Below are 15,814 nucleotides of genomic sequence, written 5' to 3'. Positions count from 1 at the left end.
GCACTGTAAGGCAGCAGTGCTAACCACTGAGTGACCGTCTCTTCTGACTATGAAGATAACGAGGGCCTAACAACCCTTGACTCTACAGCAAGAAATCTCCCTGCTTTTTCAAACTTCTATCTTTCGGGACTCGCCACTGTGTACATGTGCACTATATCACCGATTCTTCTCGTGTTTAGATTAGATTTCCCTACACTATGAAAACAGGCTCTTCAGCCCAATAAGTCCACACCGACCCTCCAAAGAGTAACCCATCCAGACCCTTTCCCCTGACTAATGCACCTAACACTCTGGGCAATTTAGCATGGCCAATTCACCTGACCTGCCCAGCTTTGAACTGTGGGAGGAAACCCACGCAGACAGGGGGAGAATGTACAAACTCCACACAGACAGTCACCCAAGGTGGGAATTGAACCCAGGTCCCTGCCGCTGTGAAGCAGCAGTGCCACCACGCTTTTGGTAATTCAAGAAGGGTTGGTGAAATTGGTTCCTTTAAGAAACGTAGGTTCATTTGGATTTGGGAGAAGAATAACCAAGGGGTAGGCAGCCTTTTTTAAATTGTGACCAACCACGGAGTGAGTGAAAAAGGGGGCAGTTCACTCCCCCTCCTCTGGGAACCTTACAATCTGGGGTCTCCGTCTGGAACTTGGGTAATCTGGCCCGGGACCGAAGTGTTACAAATATCGCTGGACTATTAATCCGGACATCCAGGCTATGAACTCAAATCCACCTCAGGTCAACTGGCGGAGTTTTGAATTGGATTAATAATCCTGGACTGAAGACGAGTTCTCCGTAACGGGGACCATAAAGCCACCACCAATGTCCTTCGGGGAAGGAAATCTGCCGTCCTCACCTGGTCTGGCCTGCATGTGACTCCAGACCCACAGGAAGATGGTTGATTCCTAACTGCCCTCTGAGATGGTCCACCAAGCAGTACACCCGCTCCATGGTTCCACATATGCCAATCGGCGAGCCAACGTATTGTCTTGTGCTCTTGGATGTTGATGCCAGGCACAGACTTTGCACACCAATTAGTGCTGGCAATCCACTCAGTTCAAGGGCAACTCGGGATAAGCCACCAATGCTGGCCTACATCCCACAAAAGAATAACTTACATACGAGTTGTTTGCAATGTTACAAAAGGTGCTACATCAATGCAAATCCCATGACAGCAACACAGCCCCCATCTTCTACTCACCAGTGAAGTAATGATTAGAGCCTCAAAAAACCCTAATTGTGCAAAACAGGAAATGATAAATGGTGGAAAAATACCACAGAAATCTGAAATCCTAATTCTGTGGAGATGTCAGAGAGAGAAACGGTTGGGGGGGGAATGGTGAGAGGGAGAGAGAGAGAGAGAGAGAGAAAGAGAGAGTCAACAAGGGTTAGAGCAGCCCACTCATGTGTGGTTGTCTTGTTTGAGTGAAGGAGAGAAAACAAGAGCACGTGAGAGTGAGAGAGATGGAGAAAGGCGCACAACAACAACTTGCATTACAATAGCAACTCTCGCCACCCCAAAAATGCTCCGCTGCCAACAAAGTGAGGTGACCGTTGCTACGGAGGCAGCCATTTTGCTGCAGATGGAAAGCTCCCACATGCAACAAAGTGCCTTAGTGTGAAACCTCAGTGCGCCTTAGTGTGAAACCTCAGTGTACTCTTAAAATAGCTGTTGTGTGCGACCTAACTGCTCCTCTGCCAACTGAAGTTTTTAATGAGACTGCCAAAGAGTATCTCTGGCAAGCTGGGCTTAAACAGACATGAGGTGCAACTCTTACAGGCCCCTGAGGGAGAGCAGTGGAGACATTTAGTATGGATTTGTTCAGGGGCAAATTAGAGAGCTTTTTTTCAGGAAATAACATTTTTGACTGCTACACGAGGTGTGTGAGAGACATGATGTGATCAGTATAACAGGGGTGGGATAACTCTGGTTCCATAAGCTTCCCTGAATCCTTCACTCCTGCGTGTTTCTCTCACCTGATGTCTGCCTCTTGTTTAGCTGAGTGGGATTAATTGCTATGATTAATCAGCTACTCCATCTCAAGCATTTGAAGGGAAGTGGCAAGACAACCAGATGGGACACAACCTTTTGTTGTTTAATCGTTTGGATTTCCTACGGCCCTGCTAAGGAATTGGCCACACAGATGCTGAAATAAGACCACTTAAACATCCAGTAAAAACCAATGGCTAAATATTTGCTCTGGGGTCATAACCCCACTGTTATGTAAGCCATCCAGCACATTCAGCTCCAGTTGAGGCTCCACACATCTTTCCTAAGCCAAATCTACCATCATACCTGAAGTGGCACAGTGGTTTAGTGGTTAGCACTGCTGCCTCACAACTCTGAGGGCCTGGGTTTGAATCCAGCCTCGCTCAATGGTTTTTGTGCGGAGTTTGCATGTTCTCCCAGTGCCTGCGTGGGTTTTCTCCGGGTGCTCTGATTTCCTCCCACAAGGATGTGCAGGTTAGGTGGGTTAGCCATGGGAAATGTGGGGTTACAGGGTCGTCAGTTCACTTGGACTGAAGAAATTGTTCTCAACTCTCCATTGGTTTGGTTGGGGTCTACCTGATTTTGATGGGATATGGCTTATTGCAAGGAGAAATGTTTTCTCTACAGCTGCTGAGTCATACTGCGGAGCAGAGGCTTGATACTAGACAGCCAAGAGGACGTTGCTGATAGCCTTAGGCTGGACAAGTTGGGGAGCATTGCTGAGGGGTTTGGAGGTGGGAGAGTATCTTGTAGTTCAACAGAACATGGTCCCATCTGTTCCCAAGACATCAAGCCCATATCTGCTCACGTACTGACTGGGAGATTCCAGAGGGTGCCTGTACCGTGGTCTTAAGATGGCGGCGGAGTAGTGGGGCTGACCCGGGGGCTCCCACCTGCTTTCTTTCTCTTTCTCTTGATTTTGCTTTTTTTTCTTTAACGCCTGAAGAGTGGTGGGTGAAAGAGGAAGCCTCCAGCAGCAGGAACCCCAGGACAAGCCGTACACGGATCCTCCCTGGTCCGAGGTCTCCCGTCCAGTGAGGAGTAGGCCAAAGCCCGACTTCCCCCGGGCCCGGACTCGCAGGCTGAGCCGAGGCTCCAGTTCCGCGGCTAGGCCCGGGCGCCTGAAGATGCGGGAGTGTCGGCTTCCCCCGACTACTGGTGACCAGCGGCAGCATCTGGAGGAGCATCGGATGAGGAACAGGAGGAGGTAGGGAACCCACACACCCCCAGGCCCGTGGATCCAGATGCGGCGGTCACAGCGTGGCGGAGCCCAATAACCGAGAGATCTCCGGAGCTCATTAGACAGAGACCAGACCCTTGCTACAAAGAGCCCGGCGGATGTCGAGCAGAGATTGGAGGAGGAGAAACAAGAAGAAAAAGAGAGAAAGATGAACTTTATCGCAGTAAAATCTTTCATTGTTCAAGATGGCGCCGGAGTGTGGTGACACTTTGTGTACGACACATGAAACAACATGTCACTATATACTTTATATACATGTGACAATAAATGTAAATCTTACGGGGCTATTAGTTGGCCTCATGAACTATTGGTCACCACCGACCCCACAATCCTAACCTTCCCCCTCCTCTATATCACAATCCTTTCTGAATAAAAATGGCCCAGAGGCTGGTAGGTGGGAAACTGAGGGTGAGCTCCTCCTTCTCCTCAGGCCAATGAAAACCCTGCTCCGTGTGTTTGAGTCAAAATTACAAGATGCCTGAAAGGAACAGTCTAGTGGTTTTTTGCTAAACCTTATTTCTCACGGTAATCTTGCTGCCTTCTGGGAGTGCCAAAGTGGAGTGTGGCATGACAGTTGATTGGAACATGAGGCGCTGTGAGTGAGTGTTCATGTGTGCACATAAAAGGCCACATGGGCAACAGTAAAGGTGAAAGGTTACTCCCCAGCTACACCACCTACCCAAATCTGGGTTATGGTCTGGGGAGAACACATCCAGGCTACATAAATTAAAAATAACATACCGATAATCCATTGCCTTAAAAGAGAGATGGGAGCAGAAAAAAATCAGAGCTTGACACAAGATGCAAACCATATAATATTAATGCACAATGTGCTTTGGTACCAATAAATTTGTGTTCGCTTGCTGTTAAAACCACAGTGAGACATATGCATATTTGGACTGTTTTCTTTTGCCAAACAAGTGTGAAAAAATGGATTTCTCCAAATGTTTTATCCATGAGGACAGCGTCCCTTTAAATCACTGATCACGAGTTCCAGGCAGCACAGTAATGATGGCCCCTTGATGCGACCTCTGACCCCTCAATGAAGGATAAATCAGTGTCCAGAGCTACTCCCATTGCCTCATGAAGCCTCAGCTCCGTTGACACTTCAATTACGGTTTAAATTCACAGATCAGAGAAAATCATAAACTGCTCAGTCTGCATTTTCACGGGTCACAGAAATTTGAACTCCTTTTGAACGCCGTTTTAATCTTCGGGAAACAACATCCCTTTCAGTTCCTTCCCCCATCTCCACAAATTGCAAGGCTGTGACTCGTCATCAAATGCACTTGCTCACATTGTGCTGCCCATGTGTAAAACTCAATGGTTATCTGCAAGATTTATGCCAAGCTGGTCAGAGAACTGCCAATCCCAATTAATCCTCATGCCTTCTTCACCTTAACTGAAAATGTGTTGCTGGAAAAGCGCAGCAGGTCAGGCAGCATCCATGGAACAGGAGAATCGACGTTTCGGGCATAAGCCCTTTTTCAGGAAGAAAGGCTTATGCCCGAAACGTCGATTCTCCTGTTCCCTGGATGCTGCCTGACCTGCTGCGCTTTTCCAGCAACACATTTTCAGCTCTGATCTCCAGCATCTGCAGACCTCACTTTCTCCTTCTTCACCTTAACCCTGTGTCTTGGACTCTAAGCTCTGGACAAGTAACCTCTCGAAGAGAAAAGCTCCACACAGCTCTCAACAACATTTCAACGCACTTTGGTAATTTCTGTTTAATATTTCAGAGCGTCAACTGATGAAAGGGACCATGCATCAAAAACATCGTGTTGTACTTTAATGAAGATTTTCTCAGAGTTGGCTAGGGGAGAGTTGGCTTGTGTTATCTTTAATAGGAAGAACAGAGAGCAAGAGAGAGACAATACAGAATAAATGCACAATTTTAAAGGCAGTGCAGAGGGTCAACACGAGTCATTGAAGATGGAAAGACAGATTGAGAGCACGGTTAATGAAGCATACAGCATCCTATGCTTTATTAATAGGGTTAGAGAGAATAAGATCAGAGATGTTACATTGAAATTGTATTAGGCACTGTAAGGCCTCAACCTGAGTACTGTGTTCAGTTCTAGGCATCGTACTTTAGGGAGGGGGTAAAGGAACTGGGGAGGGAGCAGAAAAGACTCACGACAATAGGTCCAGAGAAGAGGAGCTTCAGTTTTAAACATGGATTGGAGAATTTAGGACTGTTTTCCAATGGGAAGGGCAAGGCTGACCAGAGATCTGATACAGGCATTCAAAATCACGAGGGGGTCTCCACAGGATAGGGCGGGACACACTGTTCAAGGTCACGAAAGATCAAGAACCAAGTGAGCAGGACTTTAATTGCGAAAAGAAGCAGGCACGGTTCGAGAGGAGAACGCTTTCACACAGTGAGTGACAAAGGTCAGCAAGGCACTCTCACAGAATCATACAAGGCTCTTCGGCGCATTTGAGTCTGCGCTGGTCAAAGAAAACCCCACCAAACTATTCTCGCGCCATTTCCTACCGCTGCGTGAGCGTGTGGAGGAGGCAGTTGAAAAAGAGGATTGAGACTGCTATCTGATAAAGAAGGCCAATGTAAGGTTATGGAGAAAAGTTGGAGACCGAGTGAACCACTCATTCAGAGAGCCAGTGGGCTGACTGGCCTCCTTCTGTGTTGAGACTGCTCCATGATTCTGTGGTTTGCCCTCAGTGAACACTCATTGACATTGATGTGAAAATGACCAGACAATCGCCCACTTCCCTGAGGATATGGAACCCTTTACATCCAACCAAGATGCTAGACTGAGTCTTAGTTTCGATTACACAAAAACAGCACATAAAACTTCCCTGAGTGCAACACTGGAATGGTCGTCTTAACTTTTCATGCTCACACTCTGGTTTGGAGGGGAACTTGCAGGGGGTGGTGTTCCCATGTATCTGCTGCCCTTGATGGAAGTACTCGTGGGTTTGGAAGGTGCTTTCTCAGAAACCTTTGTGAGCTTCTGCAATGTACCTTGTTGATAGTACACACTGCTGCTACTGAGTGTCAGTGGCAGAGAGAGTGGATTGTTGCAGATGTGGTGTCAGTCAAGTGGGCTGCTTTGCCCTGGGTGGTGTCAAGCTCCCGGAGTGTTGCTGGAGCTGCACCCATCCAGGCAAGTAGGGGGGTATTCCATCACTGCGGTATTCCTAGCCTCTGAACTGCTCTTTGCCACTGTGTTAATATGGCCAGTCTTGGTCTGCTTCCAGTCAACTGCCCTTCGTGAGGTGGCAGCTCACGATAAATGATACAGTGAAGAGTCCGCCATCTTGGACAGCAAGGCCTAAAGGAGAAGTCAGCTAAAAGTGGCCACAGAGGCCAAATCAAAGTGTAGTACTCAACCTTATACTTGTTGACCCCTCAGGTTTCACTAAAAAAATACCAATGGGAACAAAGTTTCTTTTGCCTCGCACTGAACACAGCTGTGCACCAACATATAAGACTGTTTGGCTCTGTCCAGCTAAAAAGCACAAAATCCCATTTTGTTCTGGTCAATAAATGGAGAATTCAGGACGACATGCCAGGAGCAGTACCAGGCATACCTGAAGATAAGGTATCAAAGACCAAAGGACAAAGAACATGACAGCACAGGAACAGGCCCTTCGGCCCTCCAAGCCTGCGCTGATTCAGATCCTCTATCTAAACCTGTCGCCTATTTCTAAACACCTTTGCTCCCTGACCATATACATATCTGTCTAGATACATCTTAAATGATGCTATCATGCTCGCCTCTACCATCTCCACTGGCAACGCGTTCCAGGTCCTCACCACCCTCTGCATAAAGAACTTTCCACACATATCTCCCTTTGTGGGCGGCACGGTGGCACAGTGGTTAGCACTGCTGCCTCACAGCGCCAGAGACCCGGGTTCAATTCCCGCCTCAGGCGACTGACTGTGTGGAGTTTGCACGTTCTCCCTGTGTCTGCGTGGGTTTCCTCCGGGTGCTCCAGTTTCCTCCCACAGTCCAAAGATGTGCAGGTCAGGTGAATTGGTCATGCTAAATTGCCCGTAGTGTTAGGTATGGGGTAAATGTAGGGGTATGGGTGGGTTGTGCTTCTGCGGGTCGGTGTGGACTTGTTGGGCCGAAGGGCCTGTTTCCACACTGTAATCTAATCTAAACTTTTCCCCTCTCACCTTGAATTCATGACCACATGAATTCATTCCACACCCTGGGAAAAAGCTTCTTGCTATTCACCCTGTCTCTATTTCTCATGAATCTTTAGACCTCAATTAGGTCCCCCCTCAACCTCTGTCTTTCTAATGAAAATAATCCTAAACTATTCAACTTCTCTTCACAGCTAGTGCCCTCCATACCAGGCAACATCCTGGTGAACCTCCTCTGCACCCTCTCCAAAGCATCCACATCCTTTTGGTAATATGGCTATCAGAACTGTACATAGTATTCCAAATGTGGCCAAACCAAAGTCCTATACAACTGTAACATGACCTGCCAACTCTTGTACTCAATACCCCGTCCTATGAAGGAAAGCATGCCGTATGCCTTCTTGACTACTTTACTGACCTGCGTTGCCATCTTCAGGGAACAATGGACCTGAACACTCAGATCTCTCTGTACGTCAATTTTCCTCAGGATTCTTCCATTCACTGTAGAGTTCGCTCTTGAATTGGATCTTCCAAAATGCATCACCTCACATTTGCCCGGATTGAACTCCATCTGCCATTTCTCTGCCCATGTCTCCAATCTATCTATATTCTGCTGTATTCTCTGACAGTCCCCTTCACTATCTGCTACTCCACCTGGTGAAGTTACCAAACAGGACCACATGTGTTCCAAACAGCATAAGCAGCAAGTGACAGACAGAACTAACAACCAGATGGATTAGACAGATTCCGTAATCAACGGCTCTGCAGTCCTGCCATATCCAATCATGAATGGTGGGGGACAATTCAACAACTCATTAGGAGGGGGAGCATCCACAAATATTCCCATCCTTAATGATGGAAGAGACCAGCATATTGCAAGAATCTTTAGTCAGAAGTGTCATGGGGATGATCCATCTTGGCCTCTTCCAGTGATTCACCAGCCAGTCTCCAGCCAAGTTGATATATTCCATGCAATACGAAGGAACGGTTGGAGGCACTGGATACTGCAAAAGCTACAGGCCCTGACAACATTCTAGCAACAGTACAAAAGATTTGTGCTCCAGAACTTCTGTTCCTCTAGCCAAGCTCTCCCAGTATAGCTACATTACTGGCATCTACCCGATAATGTGAAACATTGCTCAGGTATGTCTTGTCCAGATCAAATCCAACCTGGCCAATTATCACAAACGAGAAAGGAAATTGGTGCCAAAACTCAGCTGCTGAGCAATTTCTGTTCTTGTTTCTGATTTCCAGCATTTGCAGTTATTTCAGGTAATTACTGTCCCATCAGGCTACACTCGATCATCAGTAAAATGATGAAAAGGGTCACTGACAGTGCTATTAAGCAGCACCTGCTCAGCAATAACCTGCTCAGTGACGCCCAGTTTGGGTTCTGCCAGGGCCACTCAGCTCCTGACCTCATTACAGCCTTGGTTCAACCATGGACACAAGAGGCTGAATTCTAGAGGGGAGGGGAGAGAGACAGCCCTTGACATCAAGGCCGCATTTGACCAAAGGATGGCAGCAAGGAGTCTGAGCAAAACTGGAATCAGCAGGCAAACTCTCCACAGTGGTTGGGGTCATACCTGACATATCGGAAGATGGTTACGGCCCAATCATCTTCAGCTGCTCCATCAATGACCTTCCCTCCATCAGGTCAGAAGTGGGGATGTTGGCCATTATTACGCAATGTCCAGCACCATTCACGGCTCCTCAGAAACTGAAGCAGTCCGTGTCCAAATGCAACAAGATCTGGACAATATCCAGATATGGGCTGACAGGTGGCAAATAACATTTGTGCCACCCAGATGCCAGGCAATGACTATCACCAATAAGAGACAATCTTGACATCCAATAGCGTTACCATCATTGAATCCCCCACTATCAACATACTTGGGGTTACTATTAACCAGAAACTCAACTGGACTCACCACATAAACACAGTGGCTCCAAAAGCAGGTCAGAAGCTAGGAATACTGTTGCAAGTAACTCACCTCCTGACTCCCAAAGCCTATCCACCATCTACAAGGCACAAGTCAGCAGTGTGATGGAATACTCCCCAGTTGCCTGGATGGGTGCAGCTCCAACAACACTCAAGAAGCTTGACACTATCCAGGACAAAGCAGCCCGCCTGATTGCACCACATGTACAAGCACCACTGATGCTCAGTAGCAGTAGTATGTACCATCTACAAGACTCACTGCAGAAATTCACCAAAGATCTTCAGACAACATCTTCCAAACCCACGACCACTTTGAGTTAGAAGGTCAAGAGCAGCAGATACAAGGTAATTTCCCCTCCAAGCCACTCATCACCCTGACTTGGAAATATATCACCATTCCTTCAGTGTCACTGGGTCAAATTCCTGGAATTCTCTCCCTAACAACATTGTGGATTGACATCAGTGACTCAAGAAGGCAGCTCACCACCTCCTTCTCAAGGGCAGCTAGGGAACGGACAACAATTGCTGACAGGGTTTAGCTCAGAGTGATGCTGGAAAAGCACAGCAGGTCAGGCAGCATCCGAGGAGCAGGAAAATCAATGTTTCGGGCAAAAGCCCTTCATCAGGAATAGAAGCAGGAAGCCTCCAGGGTGGAGAGATAAATGGGAGGGTGGGGTGTGTGTGTGTGTGTGTGTGTGTCGGGGCAAAGGTAGCAAAGAGTACAATAGGTGAATGGAGGTGGGGTAAAGGTGATAGGTCAGAGGGGAGGGTGGAGTGGGTAGGTGGGAAGGGAGATTGGCAGGTAGGACAGGTCATGAGGATGGTGCTGAGCTGGAAGTTTGGAGCTGGGGTAAGGTGGGGAGGGGAAATGAGGAAACTGGTGAAGTCCACATTGATGCCCTGGGGTTGAAGTGTTCTGAGGCGGAAGATGAGGCGTTCTTCCTCCAGGCGTCGGGTGGTGAGGGAGCGGCGGTGGAGGCAGCCCAGGACCCGTATGTCCTCAGCAGAGTGGGAGGGGGAGTTGAAATGTTGGGCCACAGGGCGGTGGGGTTGATTGGTGCGGGTGTCCCAGAGATGTTTCCTAAAGTGCTCTGCTAGGTGGCGTCCAGAGACTGCATCGGGAGCAACGGATACAATAAATGATATTGGTGGATGTGCAGGTGAAACTTTTGATGGATGTGGAAGGCTCCTTTGGGGCCTTGGATGGAGGTGAGGGAGGAGGTGTGGGCGCAGGTTTTGCAATTCCTGTGGTGACAGGGGAGGGTGCCAGGATGGGAGGATGGGTTGTTGGAGGGCATGGACCTGACCAGGTAGTCACGGAGGGAACGGTCTTTGTGGAAAGCGGAAAGGGGTGGGGAGGGAAATATATCCCTGGTGGTGGGGTCCGTTTGGAGGTGGCAGAAATGTCGGCGGATGATTTGGTTTATGCAAAGGTTGGTAGGGTGGAAGGTGAGCACCAGGGGCGTTCTGTCCTTGTTACGGTTGGAGGGGTGGGGTTTGAGAGCAGAGATGCGGGATGTGGATGAGGTGCGTTGGAGGGCATCTTTAACCACGTGGGAAAGGAAATTGCGGTCTCTAAAGAAGGAGGCCATCTGGTGTGTTCTGTGGTGGAACTGGTCCTCCTGGGAGCAGATACGGCGGAGGCAGAGGAATTGGGAATATGGGAGGCATTTTTGCAGGAGGTAGAGTGGGAAGAGGTGTAATCTAGGTAGCTGTGGGAGTCGGTGGGTTTGTAAAAAATGTCAGTGTCAAGTCGGTTGTCATTAATGGGGATGGAGAGGTCCAGGAAGGGGAGGGAGGTGTCAGAGATTGCTGACAGCCAACGATCCCCACGCCGCACAAATTAATTTTACACTTTATTATCTCCTTAAATAACTTAAGAAGCTCTCTGATTGATGGTGAGCAGTTTCCTTTGAAAATCACAAATAGTCACACACACACACACACACACACACACACACACACACACACACACACACACACACACACACACACACACACACACACACACACACACACACACACACACACACACACACACACACACACACACACACACACACACACAATGTCAGACAAGCATGCACACGCACACACACAGAACCATACCCATACATCCATGATGTCACACATACAGAGACAAGTGTACATGCACGTGCACGCACACACACACAGTAACATACAGTTACAGTGTCAAATATGTGTGCACAAATGCACACATGGTGACAGACACACACACAGTGACAAACATGTGCACAGACAAACACACATGGAAACAGATGCACATGCACAGAGGCAAACACACACACAAACTCACACATAGGCACACACAGACAGCCACACATGCAAATGAAGGCAGATAGACACATACAGATAAACATACAGAGAGAGCAGAGACAAATATACACAGACAAATACACAGAAACTCAGACATCCATACACACATAGAGACAAATAGAAGAACTGAATTCATTTCTATTCTTTCCTTATTAAATAAGCTATACGTTGGGAATTCCTTACCTTCCTGAATAAAAAGAAAATGCTGTGCAGTTACACAGGAAATGAAAACATACTTCAGCTTAATTTTGACAAAATGGAAGGCAGCCTCTTTTGACTTGTGGGAATGTCAATGAGGGTATAAGTTGGGAACAACATTGTGTTTCATTTACTTCCATTCACTAACACAACCTGAGATTTTTTTTAAGCTTTACATCAGAATGCAATGAAATTTTGAACAGAATTGTGGATACAAATGGTTTTGGGGACAGGAGCATGGCAAGGCCTGGTTGCTTTTCAGAACCTTTTAAACAACCCGCATGGATCTGGGGACGGGCAGCAGACTCTCACATCAGAATTCTTCTTTCAAAATAAAGTTTGAACACAGAAATGGCCAAAGCCTACAGGAGTCTCCTTTCACTTCCCGATAATGCTCTCCGTCAGACTTGTCTCTTTGCTACCTGCAGGCTCAGTTGGAGGAGTGGGATCAGCACAGGGTGACCTGTTGGGGTCTGCTCCCTCCCTCATACCTGGGCTGCCACGACACATCAATGTCTGCGTTCACATTGGTACATTAACGTGTCGACCTTTATAGGAACTTCAGGTCACTAGCACCTAACAAACCAAACCTTTCAGCATTTGATGACCTGAACACAACCACATGTAGCGGGGAGGAAAATTAAGTTGACACATGCTGGTTGGAATCATCAGCTATTTTAAAGGTAATGGGATCCTGTGAGCCCATCTACTTACCCAGACGGGTAGGCTACAAGTCCAGTCTTTGAGTCACATGCAAGACCACTGCTTCCAGAGACCGTGATGCCCAGCACCTTCTCCAGAGTCACCTACAGGAAGATAAACACAGGCTGCTGTCACAGGTTACTGAGAATCAGAGGATTCACCTTCAATCAATGGGACCCAGGCATCCCATCCATCAATCCCTAACCATCTGGCATTTACAGGGTGGCACTGCGTCGGGGGAGTTTTGTGGAGCTGCATGTCTAACTTGTGCTGTATAAGGAATAAAAGAAAATACTGCGGGGCGCTCAGTTTGGATTGATGTCGGCCTCTGTGAACACAAGCTCATCCAAATTTCCAGCATCAAAACTCATACCCTCTTGAATTCTTTGGCTGCTCACTAGATTTTAAAATTCTCGCCAATGTGGTCAAATCACCTCAGGGCCTAGCCTGCTCCCTGTAATCTCCTCCAGCGGGAATTCACCCAGGACTCTGCAGGCTTTACATTACTACCTCTTGCACATCCTTGATTTTCTTCACTCTGTGAACAGCAAGTTTCGGCTGCCTCAGCCCTAACTCTTAAAAAAAGAAATTCTTAATCTAACCCTCTCCGCCACGCATTACATTATGTCAGAACCGTGTGAGCAGAGAACATGCCCAGAAGACACAACACAGAATGGCTGGTCACATCTCATTTCCAAATTGATGAGTCAGAAGATGTCACATGCTCTCTATAAAGGGAAACACATGGATGCACCTTACCTAGATTTCCCGAAGACATTTGATAATCTGTTACGTGAAAGACTATTATGGAAAATAAAGACTTAAGGTGTAAGGAGTAACATGGAAAGAAAATTGGCTAGTTAACAGGAAACAGCGAGTAGGCACAAATGGATATTTTCCTGATTAGCAAAATGAGCTGAGTGGTACAAGTATCATTGCTGGAGCCTTGACTGTTTACAATTTATAAAAATGATTTGGATGAAAATGCCAAAGACATGGAGATTACAGAGCTCTGAGATGCAGAGAGATCTGGGTAGTCTGGTGTACATGTCCCAAAAGGTTAGCATGCAGTTACAGGCAAGTAGTTAATAAAGTGAGTAGAATGTTATGGTTTATTGCTAGGGGAACTAAATGCAAGAGTAGGGAGGGCATTTTTCAATTATATAGGGCATCAGTGTGACCAGAATAGCAGAACTGTGTTCGGTGGCACGGTGGCTCAGTGGTTAGCACTGTTGCCTCACAGCACCAGGGACCTGGGTTCGATTCCAGCCTCAGGTGACTATCTGTGTGGAGTTTGCACATTCTCCCCGTGTCTGCGTGGGTTTCTTCCAGGTGCTTCGGTTTCCTCCCACAGTCCAAAAGGTGTGCAGGCCAGGTGAATTGGCCATGCTAAATTGCCCGTAGTGTTAGGTGCATTAATCAGGGGGAGATGGGTCTGGGTCTTCGGAGGGTTGGTGTGGACTTGTTGGGCCAAAGGGTCTGTTTCCACACTGTAGGGAATTGGAGGCCTTATATAAGGACGGATGTAAATGCCTTGGAGGAAGTTTAGAGGTCTCCTAGACTAATCTCTGGGATGGGTGAATTGTGTGATGAGGAATGGCAGGACAGACTAAGCCTATATCTGCTGGATTTTGGAAGAGTGAAAGGCAACGTGGTTGAAATCTACAAGATTTTGAGGGGTCTCAACAGCTGGATGAGGATGCTTCCTCATGCGGGAGAATCGCGAACTGCTTTAAACACAACTTAAAAGCTAAGAGTCATCTGTTAATAACAAAGATCAGAAAAATAACTTGCTCAGAAGATCACAAATCTTTGTATCTCTTTGAGTTGTACAGCACAGAAACAGACCCTTCAGCCCAACTCATCTATGCTGACCGGATATCCCAACCTAATCTACTCCCATTTCCCAGCATTTGGCCCATTTCCCTCTAAACCCTTCCTATTCATACACCCATCCAGTTGCCTTTTAAATGCTGTAATTGTACCAGCCTCCACCACTTCCTCTGGCAGCTCATTCCACCACCCACTGAATGAAAAGGTTGCCCCTTAGGTCCCTTGTAAATCTTTCCCCTCACAACTTAAACCGACACCCTCTAGTTGGGGACTCCCCCACACTGGGGAAAAGACCTTGGCTATTCACCCTATCCATTCCCCTCATGATTTTATAAACCTCTATGAGGTCACCCCTCAGCCTCCGACACTCCAGGGAAAGCAGCCTCAGCCTATTCAACCTCTCCCTATCACTCTGGAAGAAGAGTCTTTGAACTTCATCTTAAGACTCAGGTAAATAGATTCTTGGTAAGGGGGTGAAAGGTTATCGGGGGGTAAGTGGAATGGAAAATTGAGTTTACAATCAGATCAACCATGATGTTAAGGAATACCGAAGCAGCATTGATGGACCAAATGGCCTTCCCCTGCTCCTAATTTGTACATTTCGTATGAGACCTTGCTGCCAGAGACAAAGGGGATCAATTCAGCTCTGCCTCACATAATGCCAAGTAGACAGATACCACATACAAGGAGAAAATGACCAACCACTGTGAGACATGCCGTGAACAGCAGTACATTTCATAAAATAAGAGTCTTGGGGATATCGCCATGCAAAGATAACCATGGTAACAATCCACCGGTGGTAATGAGAGCTGCTCTCACTGAGGACAACTGACTAGTTGCTATGCTTAGGAACAGCACCCCTGCCTGTAGCTGTTAGTACTGTCACCAGGGCAAACACACTCCCTGCTACACATCAGTGGGGAGTGTAGCAACCCAATGGCACTGGGCAAGTGGAACTCAATCAGCACGACCTTCTGGGATCTTTGAAATGCGTCATTAACTCACGGTGGTATGAGATACCATGGTCAAAGCAATACAATTCTTGCACAGAAAAGCGTGCTGTCTAAGCCCAACTTCAACAGCCTGCCTTCCTCCACTCAGGCTCACATGCAAACTGGGCAAGTGGTCAAAAGCAAGGCAACAGCTCGTGGCCTTCAGAAAAGGCTGGGAGACAACTCGAGGAGTAGGACAAGAGGAAATATGAACACAGGGCAACACTTCCCACAGGAAGCTTTTTTTTATATAAGGTCCTATCGTGCTGCTGTGTTTCAAGCCAAAGTCAGTCTGTTCTGTAGTATCCTCCTCAGCAAGATACAGGAAGTCAGGACTTAACCATTTCATTTACAGAAGGGGGGGGAACACAGTGGTCACATAACCCAGAGGCCCAGATGAATGCCCTGGGGACATCACTTCAACATCCTCACCACAGCAGCTGGTGGAGTCTAAATTCAATTCATT

At 47.4% G+C, this 15,814-nt stretch overlaps 1 protein-coding gene across 3 annotated transcripts in view; it reads right to left on the bottom strand.

The window, feature by feature from the left end:
- The window catches only part of mapkbp1 (mitogen-activated protein kinase binding protein 1), a 270,559-nt gene that overhangs the window by 224,213 nt on the left and 30,532 nt on the right, over window positions 1-15,814 (bottom strand). For 2 of the 3 annotated variants that reach the window (XM_087990116.1, XM_087990117.1), the window contains exon 2: window positions 12,536-12,627. In XM_087990116.1, the coding sequence (XP_087846242.1) occupies window positions 12,536-12,627 (92 nt within the window). Of the gene's footprint in view, window positions 1-12,535; window positions 12,628-15,814 lie in introns of those variants that run through there. The other variant, XM_087990119.1, reaches the window with a different exon arrangement.

Source organism: Chiloscyllium plagiosum, unplaced genomic scaffold, assembly GCF_037043375.1.
Source record: "Chiloscyllium plagiosum isolate Xiang-an unplaced genomic scaffold, Cpla_swu_hap1 HiC_scaffold_8, whole genome shotgun sequence".
Taxonomy (NCBI): domain Eukaryota; kingdom Metazoa; phylum Chordata; class Chondrichthyes; order Orectolobiformes; family Hemiscylliidae; genus Chiloscyllium; species Chiloscyllium plagiosum.
This window is presented reverse-complemented; position numbering and strand designations above follow the sequence as displayed.